This window comes from Paramormyrops kingsleyae, chromosome 7 (genome assembly GCF_048594095.1).
Source record: "Paramormyrops kingsleyae isolate MSU_618 chromosome 7, PKINGS_0.4, whole genome shotgun sequence".
Taxonomy (NCBI): Eukaryota; Metazoa; Chordata; class Actinopteri; order Osteoglossiformes; family Mormyridae; genus Paramormyrops; species Paramormyrops kingsleyae.
This window is the reverse complement of record NC_132803.1, coordinates 9,719,050-9,739,063: the sequence shown is the minus strand read 5'-3', so window position 1 is coordinate 9,739,063 and position 20,014 is coordinate 9,719,050. Positions and strand designations below refer to the sequence as shown.

The 20,014-nt window shown below is 45.0% G+C and overlaps 2 protein-coding genes across 4 annotated transcripts; one reads left to right on the top strand and one right to left on the bottom strand.

Annotated features, from left to right (window-relative positions):
• The first annotated feature begins 1,194 nt into the window (after nucleotides 1-1,194).
• rnf185 (ring finger protein 185) lies at nucleotides 1,195-6,599 on the top strand. Of its 2 annotated transcripts, none has more exons than XM_023808440.2 (7): nucleotides 1,195-1,347; nucleotides 2,099-2,331; nucleotides 3,151-3,169; nucleotides 3,545-3,657; nucleotides 3,750-3,804; nucleotides 4,683-4,800; nucleotides 5,159-6,599. In XM_023808440.2, the coding sequence occupies exons 2-7, from the start codon at nucleotides 2,159-2,161 to the stop codon at nucleotides 5,254-5,256; spliced, it is 576 nt and encodes a 191-aa protein (XP_023664208.1). In that variant the 5' UTR covers nucleotides 1,195-1,347; nucleotides 2,099-2,158; the 3' UTR covers nucleotides 5,257-6,599. The 2 variants fall into 2 exon arrangements, with proteins under 2 accessions (XP_023664208.1, XP_023664209.1); XM_023808441.2 differs by having other exon boundaries at nucleotides 1,199-1,341.
• Nucleotides 6,600-6,872: 273 nt separating this feature from the next.
• On the bottom strand, nucleotides 6,873-15,613 carry LOC111842125 (phosphoinositide-3-kinase-interacting protein 1-like). 2 transcript variants are annotated; one of them, XM_023808436.2, is made up of 6 exons: nucleotides 15,315-15,613; nucleotides 14,549-14,695; nucleotides 13,936-14,052; nucleotides 12,817-12,924; nucleotides 10,120-10,198; nucleotides 6,873-9,125 (listed from the first exon to the last, which is right to left on the bottom strand). In XM_023808436.2, exons 1-6 carry the CDS (start codon nucleotides 15,370-15,372, stop codon nucleotides 8,918-8,920), a joined length of 717 nt encoding a protein of 238 aa, XP_023664204.2. In that variant the 5' UTR covers nucleotides 15,373-15,613; the 3' UTR covers nucleotides 6,873-8,917. The 2 variants fall into 2 exon arrangements, with proteins under 2 accessions (XP_023664204.2, XP_023664205.2); XM_023808437.2 differs by having other exon boundaries at nucleotides 7,842-9,125; nucleotides 12,817-12,903.
• Nucleotides 15,614-20,014: the final 4,401 nt, after the last annotated feature.

Sequence of the window (20,014 nt, the reverse complement as noted above, 5' to 3'; positions counted from 1 at the left end):
CCTCGAGACAGTGAAGCGAAATTTTAAACTTGACACTGAGAATTTATGCAATACGATTAAATTACTGGGATCCCATTATGCCAAAACAGAAAAAAAAATGAATGACCAAAGTTCTACTTACCCTGGGATGATATTTGTCTTTTGTGAAACATCCACATTGTTTATGAGCTTTGGTTGTTTCTTTATATCTTTACTCACAGAATTAACTGTCAGATAAGACCGGAACCCACCACATGGGAGAGACGGCTGGGTTAAGAGCATGTAGCATATATGCTTGCAATGTTTTAATAGCTTTCCCACTCTGTTTGTAAAATGAGATCCTGTCCAAACACACTAACGCCGCCCGTTTGTCTTTGCTTTCCTATAACTGAACAGTCTTTGAAACCACATTCATTCTCTAATATCTTATTTTAATATGAATACTGAGCTACAAATTGTGGCTTTGAAGCTGCATGTCTTTAATCAGTCTTTCTTTGGTTCGTTCCGAATTCCGTGATTTCCATTACTTTAAAATCTTTATTAATTATGAAAAATGGCTTGAGGCCTTATCAGCAGTAATGGTTTTTTGTCTCATTATCTGGTGCTTATACAGAATTCATGGCATTTCCTTTCACAGCAGGAGCGTTACCTTTTTCTGGGCTTTATATGTTTCAGTGTGCAACAAAAATAATTTCTATAAATAAAAAAGAATTAACAAGCTCCCTCTGCTGGCACCAATATCTGTGTGCCTTAATATTTTTGCATTTCAGTCATCATCGAGAGCTACCTTCTGAAGGGACCGTGTCATGGGAGTGCACCTACACTCATTATGACAAGCAGAACGGGTGAGGACAGTGCCTCATGCATGTAATGGGCCTCCTAGACAATAGATGGCAGCAATGCACTGCAATGTACAATCTCTAGATTTTTGTAAAAGAAAGAGAAGAAAAGTCATGACAAAGACTACATAACAATGAAAGACTCCTAAGCCTTGGGAATGTCTTTGGCGATCCTCCCAAATTTAATTGTAGTATACGCTCGGAAAGAAACGTCCGAAATATGAATAATGACCCCGCTTAGTTTACTGCGACGGAAAACCACACGTTAATTTTAGCCCTTGTTTTTGTTGGCGCCGTACAGGAGTCACTCGCGGATCGCGAGTCTTTGCTGTTAAATGTACATCACGTCACGTCGGTGGCCATTGCTGCGCCGCTTCCGGGTTCGCTGCTGAGGCAATCTGCGGGAAAGTGGGAGTAAGACGGGGCCGAGTCAAGAGGAGAAGAGAGGAGAAGAACGGAGCGGAAAGCGGCGGCTCGGCTGCTTCACGACGCTGGTCGGCCAGAGGCTGGTTTGATGATAGAGGTAAAGGTACGTCGCTCTTTCGTTCCGACTTCCTCTGTAGGCTGTCGGGTTGTTTACACGCGCTGCTGTAGCCTCTCACGCGCCAGCTAGGCGCTATATCACTGATTTTTCTCGGGATGAGAACATAAGCATTACGTCTGTCTGCCGTGTGACTAAGGGCTGCATAAGTAGCCCTTAACCTGTCTGTATCTACAGTCGTCTAGTTACGTGGTTTGTCATTAGCTATTAAAATGCAGTGAACCAAAGCCGAAAGGCGGATCATGTGGCAAACTGCTGAGTGTCTGTTCAGGAGGAGCAGGATGATGACGATCATGATGAAGATGGGTTTTGTCATTAATTTATTGTTGGGTTGCACTCAGTCGATACTCATTCTTGCCCTGTGTGTAAATGTCGAACTTTAAAATAAACCAAGAGAAAACTATGTATGGTTCTTGGAAAAACAACTAAAAGTTGTTGGAAATATACACGAAGGGATGAAATGTAACGTGGAGCAAATAAACTGGCATGCTATGTTGCAAAAGGCTATAAATGCAGGTCAACATGCAAAGATCCATCTGTTCAGAGTTTCGTTGTACAGGACAATATTCTGTTTCATTGTAATTTCGTCTAGTTGAACTTCTTTCACGTTTGTTTTTTTAGATTTGTTAGTTTATCAGTAGAATATTTGACTGTTAAGGGATGATTGAGTAGTGTAGTCAGTGTGACCAGTTCAGTTCCAAATTGTCCCCTGAAATAATGGTTTGACTTTTCTTACCAGGAGCAGTGCACCTGGGGTAGCTCATCCTATTGACCTTTACCCAAAATATTCTTGGTGGACATGGCCAGTGCCACCCCACTGGCATCTGGCTCCAGTGCCCCCAATGACACCAACCCTGGGGTCAGCAGCTCGACAGCCGGGGAGGGGGGTACGCAGGACAGCACCTTTGAATGCAACATCTGTCTGGACACGGCCAAGGACGCCGTCATCAGCCTCTGCGGACACCTTTTCTGGTACGATGGTGTGAATGCCTTCTGCCAACCATTATTCTGCATTGTCTGTGTCTTTGTGTGTGTATGAACTTGCACAGGCACCTTAATTCCTATGTTCAGACCTCAGTGTCCCAGTTAGAAGTTAATCTTAGTCCGATTTGTGCATCTGCTTTTTCACTCATCGCTGCAACATTTAATAAGGTGTGTGGCACGGAGATCTAAAATAGTCGCATCATCTTTTAACCTTAAAAGTTAAGGTATCAAAACACTCTGAATGGATAGATGAACTGACAGACAGATGGATTGATGGATTGATTAATGTCTGGATGGATGGATGGATGGATGGATACTTTATTGATCCTGAAGGAAATTTACAAAGAGCACACACACAGTCACACACACACACACCCTTTCCTTTGATTCTTTATGAGCTGCAGCTGAATGTCTGGGATGTTGGCTTGTAGCTGCTCAGTGTTGTGTGTTTCTTTCTCTTTTAAGTGTGGTGAATAGTGGCCAGAGAACCAGCTTGACCACAGGGTCTTAAGTAGTGGGAGAAATGGGGAAATAGCTGAAGGACATTTTTTCTGCTCTGAAATATGCTGGCAAGGGGCAGGAATTGGAAGCGCATCTTACCGTCTGCATCTCAGAAATCCTGGGATAATGTTACCGTGACGTTTAGCTGTAAAGATATTTCTTTAAATGATCGTATGTGTGCTGTTTACTGATGAAGAACAATGTGTGTGTGCAGATAATGGGCATGTTGGTGATCCGTGATAAGATGCTAATGAGCGTTTTCTTTTTTGTTTGTTCTCCGAATACCCCTTCCTCTGTCGGTGTCAGCTGGCCGTGTTTACATCAGGTGAGACCCGCCCTCCATTTACCTGCCGTTACATCAGCCCCGCAGACAGGAAGCCCTGGGGCCTCAATTTACAGGCAGGCAGGACACATTGACTCGGCAGAGAGGCTCTTCCCACCCGCAGTGTCTAGCTACTCACGCTTTGGTCAAACCGCTCTTCTCTTACGCCAAAGTTCTTTTAAATCCATTAGTGAAAGTTATTTCTGCCTCCTGAGGTGCCGGTGAAAAGTTTGCTAATTGAAATGGTTGTCATGGTTACAACAGACGCATAGTCCTGCTTTCCCGCCAGCCCCAGTCGCCATAAAGCACTCTTATGGGGACATATTGAGATATGAAAAACCGAAAGCTAACCTCCCCCCTTGCCGGCTGTGTTCTCAGTGGTTGGAGACGCGGCCAAACAGGCAGGTGTGCCCAGTGTGCAAGGCGGGAATCAGTCGGGAGAAGGTGATCCCCTTGTATGGCCGAGGGAGCACGGGGCAGCAGGACCCCAGGTAGGCCGAGCCGCCCGTGTCACTGCCGCCCGCAGAGCACTGTCACTGTCCCCCTAACCACGTCCCCAATCCATTTTCCTGACCACATTTAGGGAGAGGACGCCTCCCCGCCCTCAGGGACAGAGACCGGAGCCGGAGAATCGCGGGGTAAGCAGGGCTGACCAGCGTACACTCACACACTCCTCTGTCCTGCTGGTGTTCTGGCTGCCTCTCCCCTCTCACTGCCGCCTGATGAAACAGTTGCATGGTTCGCTGTCACTGCCGTTTTGGGGCCAAGCATATAATTCATTAAGAAAAGTGGCACCTCCTCCTGGGGACTCATTATACCACGTCTGCGAGGGTCCTTAGAGGTCCTCTGTGGTGCCCCCAGATACTTCTGACCCTTCGTTTCTCTGATTGCATCACACACACAAACTCACATACACACACACACACTGGTGTGTCTGCATTAATGCATGTTATTAGTTGACCCAGAATACAGAGTTTAAAGAAAAGTATTTACTTTTAAATAGTATATTTGCCATATTCAGTGTAGGGAATCTCTATTTAATGTGGCATAGAAGCAAAGATCCCCCCTTTCAACCATAATTAGCTTGCAAACAATTCTACTTGATACTGCGGTTTATGGTATTTTGATAGTATTTTCAAAAGCACGTGGAAAAGTGAAATATGAACTAGATTTACCACGCCAATGTTAACGTTGCTAGGTGGTGATGTCATTATACGCTGCTTATTGTGAACATTATTGATGAGTTGTTGCGGCCCTGGTCTGTGCGCTGGATGAGTTCCACTCTTCCTCCCTTGTCAGGATAGTGATGGATGTTCTCCCATAATAGCGCTGTGGATCCACCCCCCCCCCAGTCTGAAATCGTCCCCATAGGCTCCTCCCTTCACTCTCCCATGTCCCTGGTATCACTTACGCCAACCTCCCTAAGGACCAGCCCTCCCCAACAGCGACCTGGATTGCGTTATGCTGATGTTGCATGGTGTGCCAAGGTCACATGGTGCGATATCCCTCCCCCCAGGGCTTCCAAGGCTTCGGTTTCGGCGACGGAGGGTTCCAGATGTCCTTTGGCATTGGCGCCTTCCCCTTTGGTATCTTCGCCACGGCATTTAACATCAACGACGGTCGACCACCACCAGGTACAGTGATTCAGGCACTAGGCCTGTAACTAAGGAATAGTTATTAATGTCCTATTAATGTAAATTGAACTGAATGGTTTAGCACCTATATCAGGGGTCTCCAAGCCCCAGCCCTGCAGATTTGTAGGATTCCTCTGATTTAAAACACATGATTCGACTTCTCTGTTAATTACCGCCCATTTCATTGAGTTGAATCAGGTGTGGTGGAACAGGGAGAACGCTAAGCTGTGCAGGGCTGATGCTCTCCAGAACCTAGATGAGGCACAAAAACAGCAGACCCAGCCTGTCTCTCTGAGGTCGGCCCCCCAGCCCAGCACATGAGCAGGGGGCTGTCTCAGTAACTGATGTCTCTTCGCAGCCGTCCCCGGGACCCCCCAGCACCAGGACGAGCAGTTCCTGTCCCGCCTCTTCCTGTTCGTCGCCTTGGTGATCATGTTTTGGCTGCTCATCGCATAGATTGCGGGGAACGACGTCTGTCCCAAAAAGGTTCTCTCTCTCATGAAGTTCAAAAAGCACATGGTCACAAGAAACGGAAACCGTTCACTCAAACTGGCCCTCGACAGCTTTCCCCTGCTAGTTTTTGTTACGGATATTTCAGATCCTGCAGTGTCCTTATACTTGATGCTAAGCACTACATTTTGCTGAGTTCTAACAAACTCTCTTCTTGATTAAGGGTGGTCAGATTTCCCTGTTTGTAGTGAAACTTTGAGCTTCATTCAATAAGTTGTTTCAAATATTACTGCGGGAGCTTATATCTGCTGTTATCTTGGGTGATTTGCTATTGACACTGAATTTTGCTCAGGAGGCCTATATTTTTGCTTATTTAATGACTCTATATCTGGCCATTTGTACCATTTAGTAGTTATTAGTTAATACATGCAATAGCACCAACATCATGACCAGTTAGGATTAAATTATAATATTAACTGCTTAAAAAGTACATTTGGAAGAAATGTAGAATGGGCTTCATACACGGTGTAACTGACGCAGGACCTGGGCCCCCAGTGGGTAATAGTGCTTCCAAATATGCAGCTTTGGGTTCTGTGAACCAAGTTCGCTTCCCATAAATGATTCAAGTTCTGTACCATTCAGATCACAGACAGTAGTGATAGTGGTTGACTTTATTGGATCTTGTGTGAAGGGGCCTGGGCCTGGACCTGGGGGGGGGGGGGGGAATAGATTTTGTGTTCCGGGCCGAACTGGGCAATTATTTTGTACTCCGGAGTGAAGAAAGGGAATTTCCCTATGTGTCTTATTTACACGATCATCATCATAAAGACATTCTGAGGTATAATCACAGCAGTAATAACCCATCTTTCCCTTATTCACGGGGTATGAATTTGCACAGTATGCAAAAATGTCTGTAACTGATTTAGTTTGGCAAATGACAAAACGTGCCCCCGTGTGGTTTGTAGGAGAGTAGGTAGGGTGTTCATTAGCCAGCGAATTACAGACAGTATTTTCCCCTCTAACGCCTATGCAGTGTCAGCGACGGTACTGAGTGTTATTCTAGTTATGGTTTTCAGGCTGTTAAGATTCTATTAAAGTATAGTTTATCTAATGAAAGTCATCTTTCTGACGTAGTGATTAAACATCAAATCACCCTGATTTGTCCACTGAAAACTCAAAGCCAAGTTGGTGAAGAGAAATCACTTTTAGCCACAGATTATGGCTAGTAGTTTTGTTGATTTTAAGTTGTGTATAAACGGTTTATAGGCTGTTGACTGATTGTTACCCTGTGTGTATAATTCCTGCCTTAGAAATAAATGTATTTTGGGGAAAAAAAACACATGTGAAAAGATGTCTTGTCTATTGTTATTTCTATATAGATATATTATATATATATACGACATCATGTAGAACGTTACCAACTTCCTTTTTACGATGTGTAATTTGTGACCCGCTTGGCACAGATTGTGCTCCTTACTGGTGGTGCCATTTAAGCATTTCACCTGGAGGAATTTGAGTCCTGAAGCTTCAGAGATGTTGCTGATGCCTCCTGGTGCCCGTCGGAGGGTTAACATGCCTGCCTACGTGGGAGAGACCGAGACAGAACCGTGACTCACAAAGAATGGGGGAAAAGACTGCTGTTTATTAGAGCCTGGAAGAATACAAAAAGGTAACGGGAAGTAGCACCGTCACACGAAATGCCTACATTTCAGCTGCGTCTATCAAACTCCCCACCGAAATGTGAGCAAGGCAAGTCAATACGACCGTTACTGTGAGAATTTCGGGTTGGATCTGACCGCGCAGGAAGCAAAAAGGTAACACTTCATTGTTTTTTATGAGGTGGCTTAATCTCCGTTAGTATTACATTGCTACAATAGCCATTAGTGTCTGTCAACACCACTGAAAAACTGCTGTAGCATTGCTGTGCGCAGGAGCTGCGCTCCTAGATGTTCTGTGGAATAATTATCCGTGCTCCTTTTTCAAGTTCCCTTTTCATCATGGGATGCTTAAATTATAGCTCGTCCTGGTACAATGGAAATGAAAAATGAATGACCTCTTTGGCTGCGCCAAGGGGAAAAAGCACAGGAGGCGAATTCAAGCGATGGATAAAAAAAACGTTTCGATTCAAACTAGCTAGAAACTGCCTGTAGCATACAGCCCCAAACCTCATCCCCCCATCCCCGGTTAATTCCATTCTGATACTTCTCTGTAAGATACATTCTCTACCATACAAAATTAATTCTGAAAAGCATCTCGCAATGCATTCTGGGAGAACACTCTGCCCCTCGAGATCCCGTCATCAGGTTCAAGCTGTTCAAAGCGTTGCTCCATTAGCTGCGTGATCCAGCTTCGGCTCGCCGGGATCAATGCGGGATGCAACCAAAGGATCGGTTTCCATGGGAACAAATTGCACGAGCAGGGCTCCTAAGCAAGCACCCCATCATTGGCTGACTGTAACCTGGCCGTCTGCAGTGGCATAACGTGTACAGACCCGCCAGCGGACTGTAGTTTAGCAAAGCGAAGGAAATGTCATCCATCCTCCATCAGGCTTCTGGCCTGCGGTGTGTAAAGATAGCAGTCAGTCTGGCAGGGAGCCTGAAATTCTATTTATTAAACACAACACTGTCACATTCTGAAAATGGACACGGACCCCGTCATTGTCTGGTGTAACACAGATATCCACCAGCAGAGGTCACCAGAAATCATTTCATTTCATTGAGGTCTTTCATTTTGCCACCTCCTTAAGTGACAGACAGTAATATGAAAAATTCTCTGGTTCTGATTATTATGCAAAAAAGCAGAGTTACAAACACCAACCTGTGATATATTTGACATGGACGCTGTCACGTGTCCCGCTTGAAATAAAATCAATAGCATTTGATTTCACCCGAGTCCACATTTTCTAAGCAGCCTTACGATGGCACTGCTTGCCGGCGTCAAAGTGGAGGAACCTCCTGCTGTCTGTCACAGGGAACCAGTTGTTTTTCATTCTGGAAATCTGTCAAAATGCTACAACGGCACCATCAACAGCAGCAAAGGAGAAAGATCTCAGGCCAAGTTCCTCTGCAGCGTCCAATAGCAGAACATTCAGTTCATGTTGGGTATCTTCAATAAGAAAACCATCATTTTAAAGTAAAGATCTTGCTTTCTGATTTCCATACTTCTCAGCATCAAGGACATCCATCCTCTGGCTCGTCTGATTCCTTATTTAGGGCAGTTTAGATGTGACTGTTCCAGCTGAGGAGTCGAGGCTGACGGTTCCTGTGCGACATGTCAGGCCCGGGGTCACCAGCCTCTTTGAAACTGAGAGCTACTTCATGGGTACTGAGCCTCACGAAGGGCTACCAGTTTAAAACTTATCTAAACTTCATGGATAATAAACATGTTGTAAATGCTTTTTTTTTTTTTAGATGAAATCTATATAAATGCAAATGTGATTAAAGAAGAATAGCAACAGGATAAAATTGAATTTTAGATGCTGCTCACTGGTGAGTTGTGCTATTTTTAGGTCCGCGGGCGACTCGTGGTCCTTGGGGGCGTCCTGGTGCCAGTGGGCACCATGTTGGTGACCCCTGGGATAGGGGCTGCCCACTGCCTTTGAGCAGAATCAAGGCCTACGGTTGTCAGTGCTGAGGGTGGGGGTGCAGGGATGGGCCAGGTACCCTTTTCAGGCCCCTGGTGTCCCCCGCTGGCTGACGTGGGGGTCGTCTCCCCCAGCCGGGACCCTCTCCTCAGCGGAGGTGCTGGCTAGAGCTGTGGTGACCTCGTCCAGAAGCTGACAGGTGGGGTTGGAGAAGGCAGAGAGGGGAAGAGCCAGTCGCTGCATCTCCTGCTCATGCTCCTGCCGCTCCTGCCGCCTCCGCAGGCCCCGCCCCCTGGATCGATAAACGGATGCTCCTCCTTAGGGACGCCGTCTCGTTATGCGGAGAGCAGCGCCAACAGGAAGTGTGTTTGTAAGCAGAGGCCGGCAATTTAAAAAGTTGTTTCGGTGACGCATCACTTAAAGCAGTCATTATGATGCATTATAGATACCTTCATAATGCAATATAATGGTCAGTATATGCCATATTAATGCATTATGAAGGTCTTTCTAGTGCATTATAGATGAAAGCTTCAAAGAGCATTCATAATGCATAATAAACATGGCTATGATGTGTTATGCCTTTTTATAAATAGTTATAGCCATTCACTTTATAAGTGAATTAAAGTGTTATTGTTTTTTTTAAATACAAACATTTTAAGAGTGAAAAATCACATGTTCTGTTCTCTTCTTTAGACTATTTGGGCTCCAAGCTGGATGGATGGAAACAATTTAGTTAACTTTCCTTCCATCCGTTTTGTGTGAATCTGTGTAAACCCATGAAATTCTAAGCAGATGTGGGGCATGTGTGTGTCTCCGTATTGCTGTGAGCCATGGGTGACACCCCCTCAATTAAAAATGCTAAAACGGACCCTGATCAGATCTGACAGCCAAATATAGCTCTCAGTACATCACCAGGGACACCTGACCTTCAGCCACAAGTGACACAGACTTCCCGCAGAGCGGACAGCCCTCATCAGCCCAGCCGCAGCCATGGTGAACCCCCCCTGGACACCAATTTAGCGGGAAGTGCCAAGATGGAAACGGACTCAGCCATCTGGCCCCCACTCTTCTCCAATTCTCAAATCTAACATCATTCTTCTGCCTGATTCCGTCAAAAAACGCTAGAATTCTCCATGGAAGTTACCTGACATTTCCCTTGAATATTTTTTTTTAATCCCTCCTGAACTAATGTGAGTAAATGTTTCATATACGTGAATTGTGTTGAACATCCATTTCTGATACGGGGGGGCGGGGTGACGGTGACAAGCGTGGCGTTGCACACTGACATCTTATAGATGTATCCACCCGTTATTCCCATTCCGAGCAAAATGATGAGGGTCATCATGATGATTCCAAGGACATATCCTGGAAGAAAGAAATACAAAGATCTTAGCAGAACTTCTTAACTCAAGGGTTCCGCTGGAAAATAAGCAACCAACTCAAAGGCATGTATTTCTGTGTTATTCAGGAGGAAATGCACTATGGTTCTACAAGCTTGATGTCAGCATTGATCTACAGAGTTGGGGCAATAACGTGCCCATGTCTATACTAACATAAAGGACACTTACCGGACCATACCCCACCCCTGCCTTGGAGAGTTTGACCACCTCTATCCGTTTCTTGTCCCAGCACCTAAAGCCCTCGCCAACAGTGTTAAGCCGACCAGCAGGACAGTTAAAGGTTGGCCTGTGGGAGCCGTCTCTCAGAACTGTTTTGAACCAACGGAATGGGATGTACTTGCCCATCAGTCCGACCGGGAGGTGTGCACTTCATCTCTCCTGTCATACACGAACTACTGAGTGGACAACGTCACTGTTAACAAAAGGACCCGAGTATACACGAATGAGAAGCTGTGGATGAGCAGGGAAGTCACACGGCTGCTCAGTGCAAGAGACTTGGCTTTTAAATTAGGAGGAGACACAGTCTACAGCAGGGCTCTCTAACTCCGGTCCTGGAGAGCTACTGTCCAGCAGGTTTTCTATCATACCCGGCTTCTGATGAGCCACACCTGTTCTCAGGTAAATACCAGGAGCAGGTGTGGCTTATCAGAAACCAGGTAGGATAGAAAACCTGCTGGACAGTAGCTCCCCAGGACCGGAGTTGGAGATCCCTGCTGTAGACTGTCACCAGAGCGAACCTTAAGAGAGGAATCGGGTCTGCAAAAGACAAGAACAAATTATGGATAGAGGAGGACTTTGATGGTAACTCACGGCAGGTGTGGCAAGGCGTTACGGACTGCAAAAGGAGAAACGGCATGCAGCATACAGCAGGCAATAACGCCGCCAAGCTAGTGGAGGAGCTTAACTTCATTGCTCAGCTTGACAAAGACAATAACCAGCCTCCGTTCCCTTTCAGACTGCGGGGAGAAACACAGACTCCTGTGCTGCACACTGATGAGGTACGGCGAGCCCTGCACAGCATCAGCACGCGGAAAGCAGCCTAATGGTATCCAGGGGCGTGTACCTGGGCTGGTCACCTAGCTGAGGTATTTACACACATTTCCAACCTCTCTGTATCCTCAATTACAGTCCCCATGACCCTCAAAATCACCATTGTGCTCATTCCCAAAAAACCTATGGTAACTAATTGGCCAGTTCCTCGCACCCCTGTCATTTCAAAATGCTTTGAACGACTGGTTCATCAAATACACTGTCCCAGCTGATCTTAATCAACACCAGTTCGCCTACCAGCTAACAGGTCAGGATGCCATTTGTGTGGCTCTCAATATAGTTCTCTCGCACCTGGAGAGAAACACCTACATCAGGATGCTCTTTGTCAACTACAGTTCAGTGTTTAATATCATCATATCAGGCAAGGTGGTTGACAAACTCCATGCACCAGGACTAACTCCCTCCCATATGAAACTGGCCACTGGAGTCCCCCAGGGCTGCGTACTGAGCCCTATCTTTTTACACAAGACTGCCACCCCATCCACAACTCAAACATTATTATTAAATTTGCAGATGATTCAACAGTCATCAGATTCATATCAGACAATGACGAAGACACGTGCGAACAGGGAGGATGTTCAGAACCTGACAACTTGGTCTGCCAACAATAACCTGATCTTAACCACCAAAAAGACCAAGGAGATTATTGGGAACTATAGGACTACTAAAATGATCTCGCATAGTTCTGTCCACATCAACACAGAGGTTGTGAAGAGGGTCCCTAGCTTCAGGTTCCTGAGAGTTAGCATCATGGAGGACTTCTCCTGGGCAGATAACATCTCACCAGTGGTGGGTAAGGGACAACAATTCCTTTATTTCTGAGGAGAACATCCTAACAAACTGCATGACGGCCTGGTACAGCAGCTGTACAAAAGCTGACAAAAAACTGCGCAGGATATCACTGCAAGAGCTGCCATCACTGGACGGTCTTCACCACACTCGCTGTGTGAGGAAGGCTAAGAACACCATCAAAGGCACTACACACCCTGGACACCATCTGCTTAAGCTCCTCCTGTCTGACAGGCACTTCAATTTGTACACACATAAAAAGATTTAAAAACAGCTTCTTTCCAAGAGCTGTGGCACTAATGAACTCAGAAATCTCAGTCTGACAGACTAATATGCTGCTGCTATTGGAATATGGGCACCATTATTTATGTCCATTTTGAGCACCAGTTAAGTTTAGCGTGTCATACTAACCATACATGTCATTCAACACCAGTAATTCACTTTCATTCCACATCAGTCCACTGTGCCCTTATGGTACCACTGCTGCCGATGCTGTTTAGTAGCCTGATATTTCGTTTTGCCTGTATATTGTATTTTTTACTCTGAATATATACTTTTATAGTGATGATATTTTTACACTTTTGTCGTATTCTTTGCATATATGTGTGTTTTTAAATATAATGCATCATTTGAGGTTAATGCAATTATATGATGAAGTTCTTGAATCTTAATTTGCATTTCTCCTTTTTCAAAACAATTTGGTTGATGGTCACTGGGCTTTTTAATTCACCTCAACTGGCTTACCCCCAATTCCGAGGTCTTTCTTTCTGGTGGGGTCAGTGCGGATCCAGCGGCCAGGTCCCACGGCAGGTCCTACTGCTGCACCCTCGCCTTGAGTTGAGAGGACATGGACTGGATTGAGGATCAACCAGATCAACAATAAACCTCAGCATACATATCACAGAGACACGTGTTGTACTTTGTGAAACACACTTCATCTGAAATTGCTAAAAGCAAGATGAATTGATTGTATTATCCTGATTCTGGACATGGAAAAGTCCTACAGGAATGCGCAAACTTCTCCAAACTTTTCCATAATCCACTGTAAACAACCCATCAAGGTGTCAGCTACTATGACTGCTGCATTAGACCTCTGGAGGTAGATTACAGATTATAATCCCATATACGCAGTAAAGGCCGTAGACAGTATGATGCCTTAGGCGGGCATCACTGCCAATGCCCCCTATCCAAAGCAAAATAAAACTGACTGGCAAGATGCCACCCCCCCCTCAGAAGCTGGTGCCCTAGGCGGTTGCCTGTGTTGTTTATAGGACTGACCAGCTCTGCATATATGCTAAAGATCCTTAGTGATTCTTGACAATTACACTACGCCAATGAGACGCTTTACACAGCACTAATTATATACACTTAGATATTTATGGCAAAAATATAATTTTCACTAAAAAGAATGAGCAATGGGCGGGTATAATATTATTGTTTATGCTTCTCGGAATGTCGTCTTGTTGGCATGGTGCCAGAACCGCTCTTATCATTCAGTTACAAACCAGAGGCCCCAGGAAAGACTTGAAGTTTGGCTCTGGAGAGATAGAAGTCCCTGTGTTTGGCGTCAGTGTTTTCATGTGCGTTCGGTCACGTGACACTTGGACACTTGCCATGTGATACACTTCGGCACTGTGTCTCCAGCCAGCATGACGACCAGCTCCCCCACCATGATATGAGAGTATCGCACCCATGTACAGTGACAATATTCACACAGTGGGAGGCAGTTAGGGGTGCCTACGTCTAAAAACATAAGGCTTGTTTTCCTTTCCTAACTACATGGCTAAACACACTTTCTGACTGTACTGTTCACACCACGGGGATGGACCTGCCCCGGCAGACACCATGTACAAAACTCAGTACCTCTGCAGACTTCAATGACACAGGCTTGTCTCTGGACCAGGCCGTCCTGCCCAATCACATAACACCAAGGCGTCATGGAGGAGTCTGGGTTACGGCAGAAGTTGTGGTCGCCAATTCCTAATGAAGAACACATCTACCCATAATACATATTCAGAGTGAAGTTTTAAACATGCTTCATCATCCTTAAAAAAACAATGTTACTAAAATCATTGATTGATTTGTTTGGTCATGGACTTCTTGTGAAGATAATACTTACATTATCGACCTTAGGAAGTGCCAGGTTAGAAAAAACATGATCTGACCATAGACTCTCCTAGCATGTTCTCTTCTCTAATGTCTGTGTGCCTTGTCATGAAAATCTACCCAATCTGATTACCTAAATTCAAGCACCCCCACTGCATTTTATAGACATGCATATTCCCTGGGTTTCTGATCAGACATCAGCCACACTTTCTTGCAAAGGATGTCCAGGAGATCAGCAATTCCCACACACCAACAACATGGAGAGCCGGGTCCGCTTCCAGGACATCCACATATCGCTGTTGAAGCACGTACTCGTCTCAACATAAAACCCACAGGCAGGACCAACAGAAAGGAAGAGCTCGTTCCCTACCTGTGTGGCGGTCAAGGCCAGCTGTTACTGCATAGTCTCTGGTGGCGCCTGCCCAGTTCAAGCACTTTCTACCCGTTAACGTGATCTGCTGTTCGCCTCTGTAGTCAGCCCCGTCGGATCGGATGCACTCTGTGAAACGGTCCCTGGCTGACAAAGGTCAGCACAAAGAGCATAAAGATGCTCAGAAAGCACTAGCAAGATACACATGTATTCTAATTACCATCCACTGGACACAGGTAACACTTTATTTGTGGGGCACAAATACTTAGTAATAACTCAGTTACTACTGAAGTACAAATCATGAACAAATATATTTGCTACTTAAGATGCGTCACGATTTATTAACCATAAACATGAGATCGGTATTTTCACTTGAGTTCTTCATAACTAGTTCACAAAGGATTACAGAATTAACAGATATAGTAACAAATATAGTATCTGCTTGAGATAAAACATGCGTAACGATTCATTAATGATGAATTAACATGAATATCAGTTTGTAACTAAGACCTAGTTTGTGGTTAATTAATACATAAATAATAGCATAATACTATATAATTTGTGCCCCGTCAAGTATAGTGTTAACGGATACGTAAATATATGTTTTGTCCATTCATTACAGATCAAAGTACATTAACTTCACCGTGTTTTACTTACTCATAAATAGTACTGGTAGTAATATTAAAATGTTTCATCACTAAGCACAAAGTTTAAAAAAAATTAAGAATAGTATTTGGTCAAATGTTATTTTCTACTGAACGCTTACCTTGATTACCCTTTGTAACGCTCGCAAATACGACACAAAGTATAACAAATCGCCGCATGATGATTTAACGCCGCAAACAAACGCAAACTAACAAGACGGAGGCTGCCGCGTGCTTAACTCCCAGGGAGGGGACGACACACCATCCCCCACGCAGCCAGCCAGCCTGCAGCACTCTTTCATGGCATGAAAGTCCTTGTATCGGCGTGCGGGGCCATGTCTTCGAGATCCTAAACGCCATCTGAGCAGCCACTGCTGCTCCCTCCTCAGCCCCTTAGGGTCACAGCAAAGTGATCGCGGCAATCCGGGAATGACTGTACAATGGAAGGAGGCGGGGAAACTATAATCGCAGTACTTACTAAGGTAAAATACTATAAATACCTCTATTTAAATACATACTTCAGTGTTATAGTTAACAGTGTTAATTGTGTTTGTTATTTATTTACTGAGTTTCTGCATTGATTATGCCAGACAGACTTATATACATATATAGATGTATATTTTAACTAAAACGGAAACTTTATCTAATAGTTTAAATTAACTTAAAACGGACCTCATCAGCAGCCATATTCTACAGTTTAAAATCATGTTTGATTGCTCTTATTATAAAGTATGAGCTGTAATAGAGTAATAGAATTGTGATACTTTATTAATTCCTGTGGGGTAATTCTACTTTTGCTTTAGTCCATCCTGCTCTCCATGAGATACACAAGCAGGTGAGTGCTAGCTTGGGTGTCACAGCAGAGGGTCAGCCACCTTGTGGCACTGGGGAGGCCCTGGGGGAGGGAGGGGGGTGATAGGGGCCTTGCTCAAGGGTCCAAGGATGTGTGACTGTTCTGCTGAGGCTGGGGCTCAAACCAGTGACCTTCTGATCACACACACAGCGGCTAAGCTCACCGACTCTGGGACAGCAGGGTCTTCCCGGCACGTGGGGGCCATGGTCTGTGGATTGCTGCTGCCCCCTCCTCGGTAATATCAGAGCCCAAAAAAGAGTCCCCCCCCCCCCAGGCAGGAGATAGCAGGACAGGTGTTTATCATACGCACATACACACACAGGACATAATCAGCTCCTACAGTGACTGTTCCTGAAGGCCCCCAGTTCAGTCTTGGGTTTCCACAGCCTTGTCACTGTTTTAGAGGAAAGTGTTTTTGATGGGAGCGACAGGGTTATGTAAAGAGGTCAGACCCCTTTCTATTCATAAGGCGCCTTAAAAGAAAATGGTTCATACTTCTGCCCTTGCATGCAACCTTTTCCCAAAGATATGTGCTATTTCTTTGTCCTTGTATTTTGTGTGTGTGTGCACAGCTGTCTGTTACCCATCCAGGCCAGAGGTACCCCTGTCCCCATTGTTGTCTGTCTCCTGCGTTGTCGTGGAGACACAGAGCGGGGCAGATGGGCTCCCGTTACCGCCTGGATGGGTAATCCCATTAGCCGCTTCGGCCGCGTCGAGGCGTGAGAGCAAACAGCAGAACCGGAGATGTTCTGCTTTCCAACCACACCAGCACCAGTTGGGTCAAAGATGCCTTTGATGTGGATAAAACAGAAGAACCACTCAATACTGTATTCATTAGCTTATAATTAGGTTTTAAACACAAATAACATGGTAACACATACAAGGGGAAAAGTTTTTCGCTTCAACAGCAACAGTTGTTACAAAACATAGAGCGTAGGGGGGAGATTGAAGCCAAATGAAATATTGGGGGGTACATGTCTCTCCCCATCCCCCCCAGTTCCTACACCCCTGTACATCGCAATGCCACAGACCTTAATGGGAGGCTACAGTCAATGCATTTTGCTTAATTGTAATGTACTACGTCAGCTTCTCATATTTTCAGAGCTTGAGCACGATGTTCCGATGTTCAGTGGCCTGTGACCTCTAATCCATGCTTGTTAGCAGAAACCTAGGTCTGATTCATCTCTCATGATGTCCTTAGCCAATCGTCTTCCAGTTAAGTCACTCCAGCTCTCCAATCAGCAGCAGGCTGATGGCAGGACTTTAGGTGCGGGTTTGTTCAGCCAGGCCACAAAGCCATCGAGATTGCCCTGGTTTGGCAGGAACTGCTGAGGAGGATAGAGGAGCGAAAGCTTCAGGCACTGAGCCATTCATGGCGAGTTACCCGCCTGGTTACATGGACCCCCCATGACATGCCCCTCTGTTTCAGGGTTGGCAGGATCCTAATAGCAATTAACAACAGTCACAGGTGTGACCGAATCCACGAGAAATTAGCTCAAGAAATAACTTGAAACACCCAGAACTTACTGTTTTGGTCAGTTTATCTTTTTGTTTTAATGTTTCTCTGCAAATCAGGGTGAAAATAGAGCTGAATTGGATCTCCATTCTGAGTTTCCGTGCAACACCGTGACCCAGGGCTCTGGCCGACACAGATGAACATGGTTACAGAGCTCAGTTGTCATTCCCAGCCCTCCCCCCCCCCCCCCCCCCCCCCCCCCCCAGGCTAGGAAGGCTTTGCCAATTTTCGTTTACCAATCTCCCCACATGGACACAGGATGGACTCCCACCTGGGTGATGGCGAGTGTTAGAGTGTTCTACAATAAACCAAACAGTGACTGAAGAGGAGGAGACCACACTGTAACTCTGAAGTGTTCTACAATAAACCAAACAGTGACTGAAGAGGAGGAGACCACACTGTAACTCTGAAGTGTTCTGTCCCTCAAGCTAATGATTATTATTAGCTGAAAAAAAATCACCAGATGGGCTGTTATGCTGGAAATCGTGAGGTGGTGTGTGGGTTGGAACTCTGTGTTTGTGCTTGGTAGATCACCAGTTCAAATCCCAGGAGCAGCAGACTTTAGTGCTGGGCCCTAGAATAAGGCCCCAATTGTTCCCAGAACTGGCTGACTCTGATTTTTCAATTAGGCCTATATATTGTTTTGGATAAAAACAAGATACGGGCTGCGTTACAGGGAAATCTGTGATAACTGCGCCCTCTAGTGGTAATTAACTTTCTTTTCCAAAATAAGAATACAGTATGCTAGTATTGTAAAATTTTTGGTAAAATGATATATATATTTAACTGACCATGATTCAAAATGCAGACAGGACATCAATAAAAAATATATATACACCAATAAAATAATAACTCAAAATATGCTTTTACATATAGAAATTGTGATGCCTTTCTTTCCGGCAAGGATTTTATTTCTCTTCACCTCAAATATGTTTTTAAAATGGAGAAACTTAAGAAGATTACCTATTTATTAATCCCCTATAATGGATTTACCACCATTATAACCAATACTGACACGATAAGGTGTTTGCCTTTGAAAATCACAAAGAATGGTGATAGCATCTCCCAAATCTTAAAAACTATATGTCACCAGTGGGCTGGCTATTAAATCTCAGTGAATGGGACAGGACATGTTTAGCGTTATCTGCTTTTTTAACCCCCTTATCTATAAGGCTTAGGGTAGATTTAGAAAATCCATTAATTCCTTGATAAAAAAAAACAGAGTTGTATAGCCTTCTATAAAATAAAGGATTTGATGGTGAATAAATTCGATTTTGAAACAGTTCTGCCGAGGGACGGCCATGCTTAGCGCCCAGATGGGCCAGAGTCCATGTCCCAGAGGATGGTAACCCAAGGATGCTTGAGTCATACCCACCTACGCCATGTTTGTTGATGACATCAGAGGCATTTTTGTCTTGTTTTTTCTTTGTCTCTTATCCCCACAAATACCTGCTTATATAGCAAAACAAATAATAATAATAAATTAATATAAAGCCATAAAGCTATATGATTAATCCCCAATCTGTAGCCACTGGGGAATTCGAATCCTCCTGTACAGCAGAGACTGTGTGCATCTGAAGAAACTGTATGTGGCATGAGAAGTATCCCATATGTATGGAAACCCAACAGATCACTTGGTTTCCTCCCTTGACCACAAACATAACCATAGCCAGCCATGTCTTACACTGTAAAGTCTGAAAATTCAAGCAAACCGCTACACAGGTAATGCGTTTGAGGCTGCCTGGGTCCTCAAAGGCTTCTCGTCGTCAAACACATCTAGATCCAGGCACAAAACGCACGCATGCCAGTCCTAATCCCTCTCAACGGGCGACTGGCACACGAAGATAAAACAGGTGCGGTCAACCAGAGGGGCACTACAAGAAAAGGTCCATCTTCATGTCCAACCCCCTAATACCAGGCAATCTAGCCCCCAGTAAAACCACCACAATGAGGATCTTAGTCGTTTTCTCCCCCCCCTCGTCTCAGAAAGCAAAATCTGATTTCCTTTTAGAAGCAATGAGGCAAGATTAGCTGACTCTCACATCCTCTGCTAACTCCCTCAGAGAAGTGCGCAGATTAGCTGGAATTTATTTTCAGCCACTTTATTATTTTTTGAGTCTACAGGAGGATTATGGGTTTTTTTGTTGCTGGTCTTTTTTTCATTAAACCTTACTTATATAGACGGTGTGAAGTTATAGTTGTGTGTGGAGAAGGGAGTGTACCTCACTTCAGAAAGGCCCGGTGCTTCGACCACACACAGACTTGCACCCCGAGTCAGAGGGGGTCCCACGCCGGCAGAACATCTCCATCGAATCCCACGTCCATTGCCTGCTTTTCTCAGCCCTGTAGGCCATGGGGGATGCCGGACAGGCACAGAGGAGGAAGTTCTCCTTTACCATCAAGGATATACTGGCCAAGCTTCCTGAGAGTGAAGACAGAGAGGGGGGTGTCGG